At 43.3% G+C, this 15,636-nt stretch overlaps 1 protein-coding gene across 9 annotated transcripts in view; it reads right to left on the bottom strand.

Moving 5' to 3' along the window:
• LOC118109933 (membrane-associated guanylate kinase, WW and PDZ domain-containing protein 2) overlaps window positions 1-15,078 on the bottom strand; it is a 74,122-nt gene extending 59,044 nt beyond the window's left edge. For 3 of the 9 annotated variants that reach the window (XM_035157409.2, XM_035157406.2, XM_035157412.2), the window contains exon 1: window positions 14,479-15,065. In XM_035157409.2, the coding sequence (XP_035013300.1) occupies window positions 14,479-14,776 (298 nt within the window). In that variant the 5' untranslated portion in view covers window positions 14,777-15,065. Of the gene's footprint in view, window positions 1-14,478 lie in introns of all 9 variants that reach the window. The other 6 variants (XM_035157411.2, XM_035157413.2, XM_035157407.2 and 3 more) reach the window with 4 other exon arrangements.
• Between the last annotated feature and the right edge of the window lie 558 nt (window positions 15,079-15,636).

Here is a 15,636-nt window from a genome sequence, read left to right as displayed (position 1 = left end):
AAGAACCAAACTGCAGGGCGAGAGCTTCACACACAAACTTACAGTAAATAGAGGAAGATTTCTTTGTCTCTCATTCAAATTCTGCTCAACTGTGCATTATACACAATGTTCCACCCTGGTCATCTCCAGCAAATACCACCAGAGCCAACCACTGAACAAACACACACACATTCACACACACAGACTATTATTATCCATTTTATAAAACTCCAACCTCAGTCCATGTTTTCTTTCTTAGTGTGTATACATAAATGACCTGAGGGAGGATATAGAGTGAATCTAAAAATAAATATGACATTTTCACAGCAGGACCATGTTTGCATCAAATTTATCAGTAAATAATAACATCACTAATCTCTAATCATGGAACAGACTCATCTCCAATGTTAATAGCTTCACCTGTGATGTGTTTTCCTGCCATGACCAGACAAAATGTCTGCTCATTAACATGGGGAGGATTAAAACAACAGAGGTCTGATAACAAACTGATATGATGCTTGTCATGTCATGATCAACGTTAAAAAAAAGACAAGATTTATTCAAGAAGTAAACAAACATGGAATTTAAAAGATGATGAAGCTCGTCAATGAAGCACATCACTCGAAAAAATTAATTTCCAGCTGCAGAAATGAATGTGTATAAAAAGAAAGATGGAGGTCTTGTTATTATTATTATTATTATTAATGTTCTTGCATCAAATGAGAGAAAACAACTGTCCACTGTTTTGTTTGTTTGTTTGTGTGCTTGGCTCCTGCTGACTTGACATTAAGATGCTAACAACATAAACAAGTTAACTTAGTGTAGAAACATAAACTCAAAAACCCAACAAACGTACCTTACTGTCACGTCCAATGGAGATGAAGTTGAATTTCATTCTTCAAAACAACCTTAATTACCGTAATTCTCCGTAAACTCACGTTTAAACTTACATTTACAGTTTACAGTATATTAAGCATCTTTTTCTGGCTTGAAAAACACCTTCTGGCATGAAACATTTCTATCTTATCTTTAATTCATTCCTCCAGACCTGGGGTTCTCTGCATTTTAACAACACATTTCAACTATTCTGCATTTCCTACTTTGCTTTTTGGACTTCACTCTATTTCTATAATTATTCTATTCTTTTTTACTCTTTAACTCCATTTCCTGTCTGTTTCTCCTTTGACCCGGCTGACATTTAAGTTTCACAATTTCTTTCTCTCCGCATCTTCACCCACCTCTCCAGTCGTCCAAGACCACCCTTGTCTGCACACTCTGTTTTTTCTTGTCTCGCAGTCCCAATTAAATACAGAAGGCCTGTGTGTGTGTGAGAGAGAGTGAGAGAGAGAGCAGGAGTGTGTGCACTCTGCAAAGGTACTGAGTTTCTACACGTGAAGACCATTTAGATGGGGATGAAGTATCTGTTTCCAGTACTCCTAATTGCATTATTACAACAGGCGGCAGGGCCCATTATTAATAGTAAATGACAGACACTCTCTCCTAAAGGTCTTAATATTGATTCCCCTCTATCCTCAGACTCTTCTTAATGATGATATTCCTCCATGTCTTCCTCTGCAGCACCGTGATCAAGGCCAGACACACATTTACAGCCTCTGAGTCCCTATAAAGAGAAACAAGCCCACACTACAAATGAGATGTCAGGATTAAAGGAGGGAGGTTATAGGAATTGCCAGTCCTGATATTCCTCATACCGTCCTGCTCCCACAGCGGGTAAACGAATCCCTCATCTCCCCTCACCTCAAGTCAGTGCTGATGAGATAAACACTAATGTACACGAGGTGTGTTTGCGTGCATGCAGCGGCTCCTGCTTTAAACGTGGCTTTCTGGAGATGTTTGTCACTCTTGATTGCACTCTCCAGCTCGAGCCACGCTCCTCACACTCTATCAGGACCAACAAGCAGGATGTCTCCTAATGAGAAGCAACAGACTAGAGACTTAAAGAGGCGGAGAGGATGGTGTTTGTGGGTTGAAACACTTTGTCCTCTCTGCTATAGCCGAAGGAATTTGAGCAATGATTTAACCCTAACCCAATGATTGGGGAGAATATATTGTTGATTCTTCCCAATCGTATATATATATATATATATATATATATATATATATATATATATATATATATGATGGAGCCTCAGAGGGAAAAGAGAGTAATAAGAAACTCATTGGTTCTGGGGGTGCAGCGGTCGATAACCAGAGGGGTTCAAACCAGCAGGGGTTCGTTCAATACAAAAAAATTAATAACTATGACTGTGGCTGAGAGAGGGCCGCCCTGTGAGCATCGTAATGATTCTCCTCTCCAATGCTTCATTTGGCTGTTATGGTCTGATGGTCTAATAAAGTCTGTCTGTAGTGATTAAGGGACCTTCATGGTCCTAAATCCAAAGCAAAATGAATTGAATTCAGCTCGACCGTACTGACCTGACTGCTCCTTTCTTTTCTCTATTAAAAATGTTAGGGTGAACTATATATGAAAAGGGATATTATATACACCCAGCACATAATGTCGAGAAAAGAGCCCGTAACTCACATCCTAACAAGTCAGCTGGAAAACTACTTATAAGTGCTTCGTGAAGAGGACCTTTTCCTCTGAATCTCTAACACAGTGCTCGTTGCATTATGGATGTCGTCATATACATCGCTTCAAATATTATCATTATGACCAGAAAAGGTCAAGAGCAGAAATTAGAGCACTTAACACGATCTTGATAGTGTACTGTACCATAATGTGTTTGTTCAACTGTATTACACAAGTACTTTGTCGCTGCTAATACAGTGAGTCAGCCACAGAAAGAAAATGCACAGTAGATACAATACCTAAAATTTTCATCACAAATGGTCAAACTTTGCCACAGTTACCATGGTGATGCAATTTGGTGAAAACTTACTATGAAGCATCATCAAAGTCTTAAAGCTTTTCTGACTAAATTTGAAGTGTATATGTTAACTCTGCTAGGAGGACGTCAAAGTGTAAAAACTGACACTTCCTGTTCCAACTAGGTCGCACAAGTCTGACCGAGACTGAATGTTGTCATGTAGATGTGTTCAGGTTGTTACTCTCATCAGACGTGAAGTCTAGTACAGCTTTCGCCATGTTTTTATAAGTCGTGGCCTAATAGATGCTCAACCTGAATATTATACATCTAGAGCAAAGTTTAATTAGGGGACTTTGATTTTTTTTATATCAGGGGGCACAATTTAGTCATAAAGTTTTGTGTATTGGGGCTCAAAAATAATCCTTATAAACAAAATTGCATAAATAAATAAAAGTATGCATCTAAATCCTACAGCAGGGGGGAGAAGAGGACACTCATAGGTTTGTCATTTCAGACATTATCTTATTAGTCAACAGTCTCCTTGTGACATCAGTTTTAATGGAATGGTCACGGACCAGTTCAGATTTCTACACAGCAACAACTGTTAGATGAAATAAAAGGTTTGAATCTACACCATGATAAAATAAAGTGGACAGTAAAGTAAACAGCATCATCTGAAGTTCAAACTTTAGGTTTCTCTTGCTGACACTGACTGATTAGACAGCTACTGTCCTCTACTGGTAGGAAGGATCACTACAGTGATGGACTGGTGCTAAAAGCAAACACATCATCTGAAAAGGAAGCTGCTTGCTGCTGCAGTATAATAACTTCACGAGTGTAATTCAGATTCATACACCAAAACACCTATGATGAGGTCAATTCAATTGGAATCATTATGTCTTAATTTTGAAAACAAAGGTTGATATAAGAACTCATCAGTTGACATGTGGATGTATGAAAGATGCTTTAATTCAATTTCTTGACAATTCCCTCACGTTTTGTACATTCAGTCTATAAAATACTGTGTGTATGGGATCACTCTAATTCGTGATATTTAGCTGAGAATTTATTTTTAGCTAGTTCAGAAAGTCAGCGAAGTGCAGAACATGTTTGGTAGCAAGCGACCAGCAGCTCCTGTCCAGAGATGACTGGTTCATAAGCCCCTTTTAAACAGAGATCTTGTTATATGGCCTAACAGCATCAGCATCCTGTCCCATCAAACCACCTCTCAGGTGAGGTGTAAAATCCCCACTGTAACATGGTGACCGCTGTGTCACCCCACGTTGGACTGACACATTATGCACACATGTGGTTCATTCATATACTGAGCCTGCAGTGATGGTTTTTAAGAAAATCATGTAAGCCATTTCTTTTTTTTAATTTTGAGTCACTAGCAGCCACTGCTCCTGACGCCAGCTCTTATAATCCTCATCAGTCAGATCTGAATCCCACAGTGAAGCTATCAGATTAGCGCTGCTGGCTAATCTACGCTGTGTCAATGAGTGAAAACCATCCGCTTCCTTCTGTGCAGCTGCTGTGCCTGACTGAATAAGATATGATTCTGTGAAAGTGGGGAGGGGGGGTTGTTGTTTCAGCACCGACCTCCGTATCACATTCAGAGAGATGGAAACACGCAGGGAATATTATGGAGCCTGTGTGTGTGTGTGTGTGTGTGTGTGTGTGTGTGTGTGTGTGTGTGTGTGTGTGTGTGTGTGTGTGTGTGTGTGTGTGTGTGTGTGTGTGTGTGTGTGTGTGTGTGTGTGTGTGTGCATACAAGGCCACACACTGAAGTGAATGACTTTCACTGGTTGTCGTGATGCGACAGATGTCCAGGCTGCCTCTACCTCTGGATGTGAGAGATGGTTGAATCCTTCAGTGTCCTCACTGAACCCCCGCTCCATCAGAGTGAAAAGACTCTGCAGTAGTACATTACATTTTGAAAACCCTTTGGAGCCTTTGTCACAAGACTGGACCAATTCTGTGTCAACAGCTGCAGCGGTAAAAGGATCCTGAAATGTTTAGAATTACAAGCAGGTCATGACACAGGGACAAAAACTGCATGTTTCTTGAACAAAGCAGAAGGAAAATAAATGGGTCTGTGTTAGTTACCTTAAAATATGGGTGCTCCACCAAGTGGTTGGAGGAGTAAATACAAATAAACATGAGAGAAAAATGTATAATGAGAAAATGTTATCTTCTCGCCAAAAAAAAACATAATTCCAGTGCTGACAAAACTGTGCTTTTCATATTTGTTGGCTCAGCACTTACTTAGACAAAGAGAAATGTAGAAAATATGAATATATGTTGAGCAGTGCCGAAAGGTAGTTTCCATAAACAATTAGCCAAATGAATATAAGAGGATTTGATTAATAAGAAAAATAACTTATGTATGTTTTATCTCAGCCAGACAAACTCCTGTACCTACTTGTGTAGAAGATACATGCTCTCACACATCATATCTTCACTGATCAGACATTCCATGGTCGGTGCTGCTATTTTGGAAAACCACTTAGAATCCTGATCTATTTACTCAGAAATTACGGCTCTGTTATTAAGGCCAAAATGTCCACTTCAATCACATCCTGATCATAGAAAGGGCATTGAGACGAATCCCAGCACCACAGCCTGAACAGCCTCACTGTGTCTGACATTTCACGTGATTATGACCGAGGAATGATGACGTTCTTTTTAAATACTGGCTGACTGGACCTGGTCACATTGAAAATGGGTGGAAATGTGGTGAGAATTATAAGTAACATTAAAAGAAGACATGCTGATACCGAACCTCGACCAATCGTGAGCTGTCAATCATGACATGTCATCTAATTATCATAGCATCAAAGAACTAATTAAAACCAAACGTAAAACCTTCAGAAAAATGAACAGTTGAACAAACAGTGTGAGAACAACTAACTAAAATAAGAGACACCATCTTAACAAAAAATATTTGATGTGTACTTCATGTGGGTCCATCTCACATCCACTCACATGAAAGAGGCAGAGTTCATGACACATACTGCAGCCAGCCACCAGAGGGCGATCAAGATCATTTGGCTTCACTTTTGAGGAGCTGTCATGTCATCCATCTCTATTTAGTCTACGGTCCACACCCACACAGTCCTGAACTGGTCCAATCAGAAAACTCGACACAGAGTGGACTAAGGCTTTAAGGCAGTAAAACTGCTTTGACAAAACCTCCTGTCAGTCGTGTCTTACAAACACAAACACCACTTCTAAACACATGCAGCCACACTGTCCCAGATTGTCTCATGCAGTGCGTCCATGCTGAGGAGAATTACATTGACCTAATTCACGTAACTGGACCAGTTTAGATATTTGGTCATTGGATGGCTGAGCTGGAGTTTGATCCTCTGAGCAGAGCTGCAGCAGCTTCTGGCCTCAATAAAATCACCCTCTGACAGAACTCATCTCTTGGCGAGTTATTAATACCAACATGTCAGGCCTTGATTCTTCAAGCTTGTCATCAACAAAGCGACGAGCGGGCAGAAGAAGGTTTCCTCCACTCCATCTGTCCCTCCATACTGTACTCATGTTAAGAGAACTGGCAGGAATCGTACAGGCAAGTCAGAAAAGTTCTTTCACCTCTCTCACTGAAAATAATGCGTCAGTACTCCTGACTTGTGCACTGGACACCACTCTCCCCAACTCCCTCCAAGCCATATCTCACACCATTGTGCCAGCAATCACACAAATTAAACTAGAACGACGCTCAGTAGAGCTCATACCTCCGCCAAGGCCCAACAGTCCCATTAAATTCAATCAAGCTGCTCCAAGTTTCATACACTCATAGATATCAGTTCCCTAAATATGCCTGATTGAGTTTTTTCCTCAAGATCCATGAATTATTCCCTGGGAAAATGGTGAAAATGGTGAAAATCAACCTTAGCTCACAATGTTAAAGAAAGTGAAAAAGACCAGTGGATCCTCCCCCTGACCAGAGCCACACTGACATTAAATGGGCACTTCCCTGGCCGACACTGCATCCTTCCATTAAGTTTTGTGATAATCTATCGAGTAGTTTTTGCTTAATCTTGCTTACAAGCAAACCATCAAACGGACGGGGGTGAAAGCATAACTTCCTTGGCAGAGGGATTAAACATGTTAAAGCCCCAGAAGGAGAGGGGACATCAATAACATCCTTTTTGAAAAGAGACATTCATTCCCTTTCACCTTTGAGTTTGAATTCATATTTTGTTCCGAAACCATTTTGTGGATATAGTTGAAAAATCCCCCCAAAAATAAGATTTCTAAATTTTCTCTGTCCTAAATTTGCCTCCATTGTCATTGAAACTTCCAAATGTGCTGAATGAGAATGGAAAACTGTCAGCAACTTGGAGAACTGTGCATCAAATGGACTGTCAGAGAGTTAGAGTTATGGAGAGAAGTTTATATTTCGTATCAAATATAGGGAAACATATACAGGAAAACTGCTGAATTCCTGTTCCCAGTAATGGTGGGCCCCCCTGACCTGGCCTCTATAAGCTGCTGCACAGTGTGACGGAGGCTGGTTGTGCTCCACTTGGATGTTAAAGGGCATGTTAACATTTTCAAACTCATGTTGCTTTTCCTCAGTAAAGGACCACATATTGTTCTCATAAACCCGGGTAAATGACAGGTCCTGGGGTCTTCCTCCCCCACAATCCTCTCTGAGAGGTAAAAAACACAATTTGGAACATAGAAAATCTCATTTAACAGAAGGCAATATCAGCCGTGATGTGTTTGTGGCTCTAAACTGCATTTTTTCATCCAGAGCTGATACTTCCTGGTGGAGAATATAGCGTTTCTTCTGTTTATTGTTATGTGAACCAGAGCAATGTTTGTGGATTGAACCTTAATTTGAATGGACGGGAACAATTTTACTCTAAAAATAGCTGACATTAATATTATTTATATCACTGCATTTGGTCCATAGCTATTTATGACAAAAGAAATTCATGCTAATTAAGGCGACTTAAAAGAGAGCTGCGTTATTTAGAGGTGGACAGACATTTTATTCAACCTAACTGATAAGCAGCACTGAAATGGAATTAACAAAACCAAATATCATTATGAAAATGATGTTCTGTAAATGAAATCTGTGGCTATTTGGCTCAATTAGGGAGAAAGGAAAGACAAAGAAAAGGACATCACTATTTGTCCATTGTGCTTGAGTCATTATGACAAGTTGACACAACAGAGACAGGTCATAATTATAGAAACAGGCACTTTAGCTCGTCTTATTTATGAAGAATCTGTCAGTGACAATATAAAAAGAAAATCAGACGACTGCAATTTCTTCGTCTCCCGAAGAGACAAAGTATTCTCACACCTTTTACCATAATCGTCTATGAAAACTCCACCTCCTTTTCACATCTCTTACCCCGTCACACACACACACACACAAGCACACACACACACACACTCTCACACACATTCACACTTCTGTCCTCTCCATACTGTGCTGACACCTCTAGGCTCACGTTTAGAAACCTGCCACACCGAGTCGAGCAGCTGCTTGTGTTTGCACCTCGCTCCTGCTTGATGCTGCTGAGGAGAAGAAACCAGATGAGAGATGAGAGATGTTTATCACTTGATATTTGTGCAGAGCCAATACCAGCATTTAAAATAAAATCCACAGCAATATGTTTTTGTAAATTAAAGATGCATTTGGAAGAATTCTTATCATTTAAGTTTAAAAAAAAGCACTAATAACATTATGATGGCTATAAGGCCTGTATTGTAGCGATATTTATATAATTTTATAACTCTATCCGTGTGCATAACCAGATTTGTAAGTGTGTAAAAGAATGTGCTGAGATTCACAGGCACCTGCAAATGTCTATTCAGAATCTCTGTGCGTAATCAGTTTTTTAAATGTGTAAAAAAAAAATAAAAGTGTAATGAGATTTGTAGATGTGTGGACAAATCTGTAAATGGGTGCATAGATCTGAATAAAACATAGGGTGTTAAAACCGATGAGTATATGTGCTTAGTTACATTACACATGATAAAAGGACCTGTAGCACCTTCCAGAGGGCAGCAGTGTGAAAAGATGGTGACCTGGGTGCAATGAAGATGTTTGTGGCCTGGCGGAAACAGCAGGTTCTGTTAGTGGAATGAATCCATCACTCGTTTTATGAGTTAGAGACCGGTGCTTTTTAACTGTGGGGTCTCCAAATGTCCTCAGTGAAAAAAAGAGTTCAACAGCTCCAGAAACTATGTGAAAGCCTGACTGTAGATGTTGCAGAGTATAACTTACATATTACTCCTTCCTTCCGGCTGCTGTCACACTGTACAACCAGCAATCCTCCCCCACCATTCACTCAGGCATATACAGTACTATATATGTGCAACATCTCTTTGTAACAATGGAGTCTTTTTTCACACCATTGCCCAGAGACTGTGTGCAATATTATTCATGTAAACAATGTGCGATATTGCAAGTTGTGTAAATACTCACATTTTTCTCTCTTGACTACACTTGATATCTACTCTCGCCCATATCCTGAAGCTGCAGCTACGATGCAAATTCTCCCCCCGTGGGGATTAAGTTCATCTTATCTTATATAACTGTAGGAATCGGTTTTGTTTTGATTCTGTAGTGAAGATAGGTAGCCTGCCATTAGCTGAGATAAGGTTTCAGCATATCCATGACAGAGAAGTGAGACACTTGAAACAGTCAGACACACACAAACACATCCCCCACACACACACACACACACACATCAGACACACAAACACACAGCAGGGGAATAAATAACAGCCCTCTTGAGATTCACACACAAACCATATTTCTCTTTCTGGCAGTTTTTCACATTCTATCCCATTTAAATTTCTTCTTTGCAAAGCGAATCAGTGTCCCATGACTGACTGCTTAAATGTTATAGATATTTATAGAACACGCCATGTTTATGGTGACTTGATGCACGACTCACACATGTTGTGACGTGCACAGAAAGGTTGCCAACACAGGACCTGTGATCACGATGCTGCCTGTGTTCACAGTCCAGGCTCTAAACTGGCTCAGAACTGGTCTGTAGCAGCAGAGCCACAATTAAAGGAGGTTACAGTAAAAGATGCATAATACTCCCATATTTGGTGAGATTGCTCTTTTTTTTTTGTTATTGAAATGAAATGGAACGAATGTTTCTCAAATTCAACGAGATACTTTTATCTTATTTAACAAGAGACGTCATTTACGTCACAAGATTTTCACTTTCTGAAGTGGATTCCCAGTAATTTTTTACACATGTGCAAATTATATCTGTGTGCATGAAACTTTTCTACTTTTTTTTGGTTTAAAGGGGACATAGCATGCAAATTCCACTTTGTTAGTGCTTCTACAGGTTAATGTGGGTATCTGGCATGTCTACCAACCCAAAAACTCTGGGAAAAAAACACTCGCCCGTTTTGTTATAGTTCTTCTAAGTCAGAAACGTCATGCTTGAGCGACTTGATTGCGCTTCCTGGGTTTTGTGTCGTAACAAGGTACTGGAAGTCTCCCTACATGGTCTTGGCCCACCGCCCCCGTCCCCCCGTCCCCCCACACTCGTTCAGCCGGGTTTACACCGGAGGCAGCGAGGCTGCGAGGCAGCGCAGCGCCGTTCCCAAGCACGCAGCCGCCTAGCTGTTCACACGGGACGAGCATTTCTCCGCTGGTCAGCCCACGATTCACTCACATGTGGCATTTGTCTGGATCGTTGGGACTGGGAGGCTGCAGCAGTTGCTCGGGCGCGACCGCTCGCTCTCCCATGCGTGAGCTGGAATTTGTGTCAGCGCCACACAGCCAGCAGTGTGGAAGACTTCCGCAGTGTTCAGCTCTACTGTAACACCGGCACAAAGACACCGAGCCCCCCCACTCGTTACGCCGGGGTACACCGGACGCGGAAGCGCCGCTGCGAGGCAGCGAGGCAGCGCAGCGCCGTTCTCAAGCGCGCAGCCGCCTGGCTGTTCACACGGGACGTGCATTTCTCCGCGCTGGTCAGCCCCATAGACTGTATATATAAGGTCAGCCCGCGATTCTGCTTTCTCCGCTTGTTGTTGTACCCGTTGAATGTCGAGGTTCGGGGGTAAATGATGGTCTTCATAGCCCCACCCCCACCTCTCTTTCTCTCTCTGTCTGTCTGCTTGTGTGCTTGTAGTGGATGGGCAGAGGGGGACATTTAATTATGTGATTGGGAAAATTAAAACTCCAGGACAACAGAAGGGGAATACAAAGTATGGGATGCATATTTGATCATTTATATCATATAAGATATGTAATTTATATCGTTTAAAATCATGGGGGGAGAGGGGGGAGGGGGGAGCTGGCTCATTAGCATTTAAAGGAACAGGCACTCAAAACAGGTCACTCTGTGGAGGGCTGTTTTATACAGGGTAAAAAGGGTGCTGTTTTAAATGATCCTTGTGGTATTTTGACCAAAGTATGTTACAGACATTTCATTAAGACCCCAAGGAACCATATCAACTTGTGGTAAAATGGGCATGCTATGTCCCCTTTAAAAGATTCACACATTCAAATACATGAATTCCATTTTACATGAAACAGATGCGATAAACAACGGCAGGCTGTGAATTAATTTGGGAACATCATTTTATAAGCTTGAAATATTAACAACCATTATTTATGGATTTTCTTTTCTATTTTTATTCGAGACAGTGGTCTTTCATTTGGAAGTCACTGTTTCTCCATGCCACATTCAGATGTTGAAATGCTTCCCCTCAAAACCCTGCCTATGCTCTCTGAAAGAGCAACTGCTCACGTGCATATTTGCTCCGCTCCTACTTTAAACTGCACTCAGATCAACTGTTGCTGCACAAATGTCCTTCAGTTGGATTCCTTCATGTTAAAGCTGCTCATGTGCACTCACGGAAATTCCTTCCACAGATTTCTGCTCTTGCATTTGGATCTTTGTCAAAAAACCCTGTGAAAATTCCCCAACCAATAGAATGTATGACGTTAACGAATTAAATAATCACTGCCTAATTGTGGATGTATTTGCTTTGTACAGCGTCCCTCACAGGCAGTGCCTCTATGCAAATACCTATATGCAGAAGAGAGAACTGTAGTGAGAGTAAGGGTCAGGGTCAGAACAGAGACGGGCCGTGACCTCGCTCTGGAGGCCCGTCAGGCCTCTCTGTCACTGGCCTAGTCCCTCCGGGACGGATGAGGGGGTTTCTACATTCTACCTGACTGAAAATAGCTTGTTAAAACGAGTAGGTCTGTGCATGTTTGCATGGGCAGTCAGACATGGTTGTGCACCCAGACAGGACATCCATCTCTGATTTGTCTGCGCGTGGCCTCTGAGCCGAGCGACTGGACCGCTTCTAGACGATTTCTCAGCGGGCTGCAAGTGTGTCAGCGTCTGTCTGGAAGCGCACTCCCGTAGATACACTCCTCTCTCCAATGGATGGTATTCAAATAGTAATATGACAGCCAACAGAGAGAAACAGAGGGGGTGAGAGGAAAATATATACATACAGAAGGGGACAACAAGCTGTACAGACTCAAACAGCAGCGTGTCAAGGACATTTTGACTGGAGAACAGGCTGAGCTGGGTAGTTCAATAAACAGACTCATGTATAAATGGATAAGAGAGGGGGGGAGAGAATTGAACTGTGAGATACATGCACATTAGCATTTAACCCCTCACACATCACAAGACTCGTACTCTGTCAGCAGCTCCAACTCAATAATCAATCACATTAACACAACCCGTGGAAACACTGAGCTGGATGTGCGAAGACAAATCCTCTGTGAGCAAACTCGGCAATGTCCGAAAATAACCAAACTGCTTTGATTCTGTTGCTTCACTGATGTCCCAGAAACAAGCCACTGTAATGTTCATTTCATGGCTCAGAACGCAGGCCCCCCCGCCTTTTTTCAGCCACTTATTGGGACTTAAACTGAGCCTCGGAGGGTGTGAGGGTGATAAATATCTCCTCCGCTGCTCCTTCAATCCAATGTTCACACACACACACACACACACACACACACACACACACACACACACAGACACACACACAGAGACAGACACACACACTGTGAGTGAGTCAGCTGACAGTCTTCTGCTGAGCTGCATACGTGTTATTACGGTATAATTATGCATGGATGGAAATAACTCGTCGTGGAGCCTGATTACTGTTGATCGTGCTTTCATATCGATCAACTCTGTAGTCAGCATGTGTGGATTTAACACACAAACACACACACACACACACACAAACACACACACACACACACACAGGTTTGTGCATCTACTAAAACCTTATGCCTAACCTTAAAGGGATAGTTCACCGAAAATTGAAAATTCCCTCATTATCTACTCCCACTATGCCGATGGAGCGGTGGGTGAAGTGTTTGAGTCCACAAAACACTTTAGGAGTCTCAGGTGAAAACAGTGTTGCAGCCAAAGTGACCCCTTCTTCAGACGTAATAAAACAACACAATAAAAACACAACCTGCCTCCATATTGCTTGTGTGGCGTCATCAAAGTGTCCGCAAGGGCACGTGAGGGGTGCGCGTTCGCATTGCTATGCCCGCTAGCATCGCTACTTCCGGTAGTGGACTTTAAAGCTTAAAACACGTGTCAATGACACCGTGTCATGTTGAATATGAATGTCGGGGCTTGCAGACACTTGGATGACACCACAGGAGCAGTATGGAGGCAAGTTGTGGGGTTTTTTTCCAGAATTTTTTTATTACGTCTGAAGAAGAGGTCACTTTGGCTGCAACACTGTTTACCTCTGAGACTCCAGAAGTGTTTTGTGGACTCAAACACTTCACCCACCGCTCCATCGGCATAGTGGTGAGAAGATAATGGGTGAATTTTCTTTTTTCGGTGAACTATCCCTTTAAGGTTAGGGATAAGGTTTTAGTAGATGCACAAACCTGTGTGTGTGTGTGTGTGTGTGTGTGTGTGTGTGTGTGTGTGTGTGTGTGTTAAATCCACACATGCTGACTACAGAGTTGATCGATATGAAAGCACGATCAACAGTAATCAGGCTCCACGACACGTTGTTTCCATCCGTGCGTAATTATACCGTAATAACACGTATACAGCACAGCAAAAGTCTAGACTGTCAGCCAACACACTCACAGTGTCTGTCTGTGTGTGAGTGTGTGTCTGTGTGTGTGTCTGTGTGTGTGTGTGTGTGTCTGTGTGTGTGTGTCTGCAGCTCAGACTCTACGCTACAGCAGCGGAGAGAAAAAACATCTGATCCACGGCGCAGGCCTGTTTTTGGTGAGACGAGGAGCTCGCACCAAAACAAGGAGAGAACCGCAGGCTGTGGCATCGCGCCCGGGCGGACACACCCCCTCCAGGCAGTGGCATCGAACCAGTGACACTGTGGTAAACAAACGGCGGCGGCGGTCTAATCATTATCGTCAGAGATCCTGGTGGACTGAACCCGTCATTACGGCTCGTAATTACAACCCAGCAGCAGCAGCACACGGGCCTAAACACAGCTCTGCGCTTTGTTCCACCGAAACACACGACTTGTGCCTTTACTGACAGATGAGTGCACGGGTGACATCTTGATCACACCAGCCACACACACACACACACACACACACTCACTCACACACACACACACACACACACACGTTTACACACACTCACTCCTCCCCGCCTCCCTCGTGCACTCCCGGTCCCCCTCCTGGTCTCACCTTGTTTGACACACTTGAAGCGGACCGGGTCCTTGCAGTGCTTGATCACCGCCGACACGTCCCGGGTGGTGAGCCCGGCCACTGGCATGTCGTTGACCTCCAGCAGCAGCTCGTCCTGGGCCAGCTTGCCGCTCTGGATCAGCCCCTTCCCCTGCTTCACCTCGCCGAAGTAGGGGAACTGGCCGATTTCCGCGCCCCCCTTCAGCTCGAACCCCAGCTCCCCGTCCTTCCCCCGCGTCACCACCGCTTCGTGGACTTTGTTGGTCCAGTGGTTCTTCTTCTTGAGGCTCTTCGACATGGTTAGGGCGAGTTGATCTCCACGGGCTAGCCCATACAAACGCCTCCTACCATCTCATCTCATCCCAGCCTTTGTTGGCGACCGACCGGCTGCAGCTTCACGGCGCCCGTGGCTCCATCACCATCGGCGGCGCACGCCAGGCGCAGTGTCCGCTCGGCGAGCCGCGCGGTCGGACGGAGGGCTGCGGTACGGCGCGGCGGCGGCAGGCGGGTGGAATGATTATTACTCTGTCAGACACACAGACGCAGGAGACAGATACTGGCGGATGACCCGGATGTGAAGCCTGAAGGAGGGGAGAGATGAATGGTTCTGGTTCGGCGTTAAAGGATGGAGAGGAGGGGAAATAACAGGAGGCGCTTCACTCCCACTACACTGCCAGGGGCGCTTCCTCAGGCTGACTGTGATCACACACACACACACACACACACACACACACACACACACACACACACACACACACACACACACACACACACACACACACACACACACACACACACACACTGGGAGGAACCTCGGTTTACACTGTTATACTGTATATAAACCAAATCTGTAGATGATCCATAGCTGCAAACATGTTGGAGAGATGAAGCAGCTTCGCTTGACTTTTTAACCACATGGCCCCAGTTTGTGGTTATTACTGTAAATTAATGACACGTTTGTTAAAGAGCCACTTAAGCACATGAACTGCAATGATATAAAGGCCTCAAGGCAACACCAGTGACCAGGAGACATCTTGTAGAATTTAAAACCAACTAAAATTATTATTATTATTCCAGTTTTTATTGTGATTACAAGCTGCACTCTGCTACTTGTGAGGTTAAGAATTTATAATCAGCTTTATATGTCACTTCCATAAT

The sequence above is a fragment of the Hippoglossus stenolepis genome, chromosome 5, assembly GCF_022539355.2.
Source record: "Hippoglossus stenolepis isolate QCI-W04-F060 chromosome 5, HSTE1.2, whole genome shotgun sequence".
Classification (NCBI taxonomy): domain Eukaryota; kingdom Metazoa; phylum Chordata; class Actinopteri; order Pleuronectiformes; family Pleuronectidae; genus Hippoglossus; species Hippoglossus stenolepis.
Note: the sequence above shows the minus strand (reverse complement) of the source record. Positions and strands in the feature narration are given on the sequence as shown.